The sequence below is a fragment of the Penaeus japonicus genome, unplaced genomic scaffold (genome assembly GCF_977035675.1).
Source record: "Penaeus japonicus unplaced genomic scaffold, GWHDUDI00000001_assembly GWHDUDI00002023, whole genome shotgun sequence".
In the NCBI taxonomy this organism is placed as follows: Eukaryota; Metazoa; Arthropoda; class Malacostraca; order Decapoda; family Penaeidae; genus Penaeus; species Penaeus japonicus.
Genome location: NW_028236425.1, coordinates 7,501 through 12,500, shown reverse-complemented (window position 1 = coordinate 12,500; position 5,000 = coordinate 7,501). Strand labels below are relative to the sequence as shown.

General features: G+C 34.7%; 2 protein-coding genes across 6 annotated transcripts in view; both read right to left on the bottom strand.

Moving 5' to 3' along the window:
- LOC147466305 (uncharacterized) overlaps positions 1–1,264 on the bottom strand; it is a 14,281-nt gene extending 13,017 nt beyond the window's left edge. The window contains exon 1 of the mRNA XM_086535683.1: positions 1,189–1,264. The gene's annotated coding sequence lies outside the window, so the exon portion shown is untranslated. The remainder of the gene's footprint in view (positions 1–1,188) is intronic.
- Positions 1,265–1,432: 168 nt separating this feature from the next.
- The window catches only part of LOC122255000 (uncharacterized), a 10,934-nt gene continuing 7,366 nt past the window's right edge, over positions 1,433–5,000 (bottom strand). The window contains exon 4 of one of the 5 annotated variants that reach the window (XM_086535686.1): positions 1,433–1,661. In XM_086535686.1, the coding sequence (XP_086391812.1) occupies positions 1,531–1,661 (131 nt within the window). In that variant the 3' untranslated portion in view covers positions 1,433–1,530. Of the gene's footprint in view, positions 1,662–3,654; positions 3,890–5,000 lie in introns of those variants that run through there. The other 4 variants (XM_086535688.1, XM_086535687.1, XM_086535685.1 and 1 more) reach the window with 4 other exon arrangements.

Here is a 5,000-nt window from a genome sequence, read left to right as displayed (position 1 = left end):
GTGACAAAGAGTAGGAGAATTATACATGTGGGGTTTTCTTGCCACATTCGTGCAGTAAATAAAGATGTTCTTTAGCCATTGAAACACGTGGTGTTGTTGAGCGTCTGCTAATTTATTCAGAAAATCATATTGATATAAAATGATTTATACTTCTGTTTCAATGCAGTTAAAATATATAGTCTTCATAATGGAAAAAAACATACACCTGATAAATGGTGTAACATAAACAAAACATGTCTTTCTTGTAGTAAATAAGCGTAAAATAAAAAACATCAAATATTGGTGGAACATGGGAGACATTACGTATGTCAAAGAAAACGGACCCGCCGTTCGGGGGGACTTAACTAAACTTTTATATTTCTAAATTTATTACTATCATTATTCATCATCACCATTATTATTATCGTTGTTATCATAAATATATCATTACCATTATCATTAGTTCTATTATCATCATGAAAGTGTTATCATCAACATTATCAGTGATGATTACTTTATCATTAATATTGTTATCATTACCACCACCAACATTATGAAACTTTTCATTATCATCATTATTGTTGTTGCTTTTGTTGCCATTACTTTCTCCATTATCATCATTGTCTTTGTCATCACTGACAAAGACCTCGCAACAACACCACCAACAAAAGCATGTAGGAGAACAAGAACAGGATCACCATCAAAATAACAATAATGAGAAGAAGAAGGATGATAACAATTGATAATTTAGTAGAAATGGGAGTAACAATGATAGTTATAGTAATGAAATAATAATGCTAATATGAATAGGACCATTGATGATGATTATGATTGATGATCAGGATGATCATATTTCTTTTAGATAATTATGAAAATAATAATGACAATGTCAGTAATAATTAAGATGATCATACTTATTATTATCATAATTATCATATCTAATCATTATAATATTTATAGTATAAAGAAATATAGAAAAATCTATTTTTTTCCTAGTTATAAAATAATCTATGAAAATATTTTATTGAAAAATTTATAGAATAAAGAAATAAATATCAATAAAATTAATGATAAAAGATGATAAAGATTCCCTATTCAAATTATAACAATAATTGTTATAAAATTCCATAAAGACAAAGAAGAGAAAAGAAACAAAAGCAAAATTCTTCTGGTGCCTTTAAGAAGTCACTCGCTTTCCAATCGCCTTACCAGTCAAAGTCTTGGCGTTCACTTCTCCGCCCTTCTCGAGGAGCGTCTCAGCAACAGCAAGATGGCCGTTCTCGGAAGCAAATTATTATCATAATTATCATATCTAATCATTATAATATTTATAGTATAAAGAAATATAGAAAAATCTATTTTTTTCCTAGTTATAAAATAATCTATGAAAATATTTTATTGAAAAATTTATAGAATAAAGAAATAAATATCAATAAAATTAATGATAAAAGATGATAAAGATTCCCTATTCAAATTATAACAATAATTGTTATAAAATTCCATAAAGACAAAGAAGAGAAAAGAAACAAAAGCAAAATTCTTCTGGTGCCTTTAAGAAGTCACTCGCTTTCCAATCGCCTTACCAGTCAAAGTCTTGGCGTTCACTTCTCCGCCCTTCTCGAGGAGCGTCTCTGCAACAGCATGATGGCCGTTGCGGGAAGCAAGGTGTAAGGGAGTCTCACCTGAGGGAGGAAGATGCTTCTGTTAGACGTCTATTTGTGAGTAATGAACGTGAGAAGGGAAGTGAGGATGACAATGCAAAGGTGAATGTGAGTGAGAATAAAAATAAGAAGGTGAATGAGTGAGAATGACAATGAGAAGGTGAATGTGAGTGAGAATGACAATGAGAAGGTGAATGTGAGTGAAAATGACAATGAGAAGGTGATTGTAAGTGAGGATGACAATGAGAAGGTGAATGTGAGTGAGAATGACAATAAGGTGAATGTGAGTGAGAATGACAATGAATGTGAGGATGGCAGTGGAAGGTGGAAGTGAGTGAGAATGACAATGAGAAGGTGAATGTGAGTGAGAATGACAGTGAGAAGGTGAATGTGAGTGAGAATGACAATGAGAAGGTGAATGTGAGTGAGAATAACAATGAGAAGGTGAATGTGAGTGAGAATAACAATGAGAAGGTGAATGTGAGTGGGAATGACAGTGAGAAGGTTAATGTGAGTGAGAATGACAATGAGAAGGTGAATGTGAGGATGACAGGGAAAGGTGAAAGTGAGTGAGAATGACAATGAGAAGGTGAATGTGAGTGAGAATGACAATGAGAAGGTGAATGTGAGTGAAAATAAAAATGAGAAGGTGAATGTGAGTGAGAATGATAATGAGAAGGTGAATGTGAGTGAAAATGAAAATGAGAAGGTGAATGTGAGTGAGAATGACAGTGAGAAGGTGAATGTGAGTGAGAATGACAATGAGAAGGTGAATGTGAGTGAGAATGACAATGAGAAGGTGAATGTGAGTGAGAATGACAATGAGAAAGTGAATGTGAATGAGAATGACAGTGAGATAATGATCATAATAATATTAGTAATGGAAATAATAATGATGATGTCAATGATGTTGATAATAATAATTTATAAAAATAACAACAACAATGAATGGCAATGAATATTATCATTATAGCTAGAGAGGTAAGAATTATTATAAAATTATTATGAGAGAATTAATAGATGACTTACAATAGAAGGATATAATGACAAATGGAAGGGAGATATATGTGGACAAGAATTAACATGATAATGACAATGTTAATGATACTTGGAATGAGTGTGTAAGTAAATGATAATGATCAAAATGACACATATAATGTCAATGTAAAGGAATATTAATCAGTGATATTAATAGTGAGAGATTTAAAATGAGAATCCAAACGATCATGAATGGAAAGTGAAAATGACAATGATATGAATAAAGAAAGTGATCACATTGTCTGTTACAAAAATATAAAGTTATTATTATAATGAGACTAAGTATTAGCAAGATATGAAGTATAAGACGAAATGAGGTCAATAATGAGAATGAAAAAGATATAATGGATTATAAGACAAGGAATGAAAATACCAAAGATATTATTTCCTGAAAGATATAAGAATTATTTGGAAAGTGGTTACAAGGATGAATAGAACTAGAACAAGAAAAACAATTCACAGAGTGGAAAGAGATTGGGAACAACACTTATGATGAGAATGAGAAGAAAAAGGAGTGACAAGGCTACTCAATATTCTTAGGAAAGAGAATGAAAAAGAGAATGAAAAAAATATTAGTGAGAATTATAAAGAGAATAAGAAGAAAAATAATGGAAATTATTGATATAAAGATAATGAATAAAGATGAGACTTGGATAGATAATTTAAATAATAATGCATCATCTTCGTGTCCTTTGGAAAGGCATTACTCGGCAGCTGCCTCTAGAATACCCAACACTCTCTCTCCTCCTTTGAACCAAACAAAGATGAAGGCTATACTATATCTGCTGGCTTAATATTGACTCAAGACCCAAGAGCATTGGCGCCTCTGTGGCTAGAGAAAAACCTCTTGCCCTCAATTGACCTTTTCTAAGGGTACTGGGCAACCCCTTTGGCTCCAAGTATGAGGACTGAATTAACAAATAAATGACAATTATTTGATAATAATCACATATAATCTATAAAAAAAAAACAGATAAATACAAAAAAAAGAAAAAAAAGAAATAAAATTAGTAATATTACTGATGATAAAACTATCATCATTAATACCATTAGGTGACAAGAAAGAAAACTCTAGACCCTTGATAGCTTCAAAAGCTTTCCAATTGCCTTACCAAATGCACTTTTGGCATTCACTTGCGCACCAAAATTGAGGAGTGTCTCGACCACTGCCTCTTGACCTCCCTCAGCAGCCTCGTGTAATGGGTCCCGACCTGAAAGTTAAAGAAGATGATAATGATGCTTATACTAATGATTATAATAATGATGATAATTTTTATAAGAAATGGAAATAGCACTGTGGCCTCAAACAAGTTATCCTCTGCCTCCAAAATGGCAAAGTCCAAGCAACCATCCCTGCCGGACCACACAACTGCCTTTGCGGTAAATTTTCCGAACGCCGCCGCGTTACGAAATACCACAAAAGTGGTATCGATGGATTCCTCTCAACCTCTACTATTCATATATAGTGAAATTAATGAGCGCTTGCACCCCTGGAGCCCACAATCTGGGTCCCGATAGTAGGGGAGGGCATGAAGTAGATCAGGGAAATTGCGGGGTAAAATATGAATTCCGGCCATATTTCGTATGCAAAATCTTAGCCAATTACCTACCTAACTTTGCTTAGGTTTTAAGTTTGCCCTAGCCAATGGGGGGGGGGGGGCTTTGCCTCCCCTATTCAGGGCACTTCGTGATACTTATGATGCGTAATTAGTTCTGAAGATGAAAATGCCGCGACCACGAACAACCTTCACACTGCGCCATGATGACAGCAACTGAGTCTTCGTCTCATATTTTCCCCAGGATAGGAAACTAGGACCGATAATGACGCGACCACTCAAAAGAGGGCACTCTAGAATTATATTGGAAACAATGGGGAATATTGCGCCAACTATCGAGAGAACATAACAGCACATGCAGGTAATTCATTGAGGGTTTCCAGTCCATAATTTGTTGCTAGACGTAAATACGTAAACACAGCCATGTTTGAATTTCAGGGCGAGGATGGTGGTGTTTCGGGGTATTTTGCACAAGGTATGTTGCACGAAGTGCCCTAAAAAGGAGGGGGTCCAGGGAAGGGCGAAGCCCGCCTTGGTCTGGGGATGAATTCAAAACTAGGCAAAGTTAGGTAGGTCATCGGTGTTAAGATTTTGCAAGCGAAATATGCCCCGAAGTAGGACGAGGTAGCACGAAGTGCCTTAAAAAAAGAGACCCAGATTGTGGGGTCCAGAGGTGGAATCGCGAATGATTTCCACTGTATATGAACAGTATAGGTTGATAGGAATACATCGATACCATTTTTATGGTATTCCGTAACATTTTACC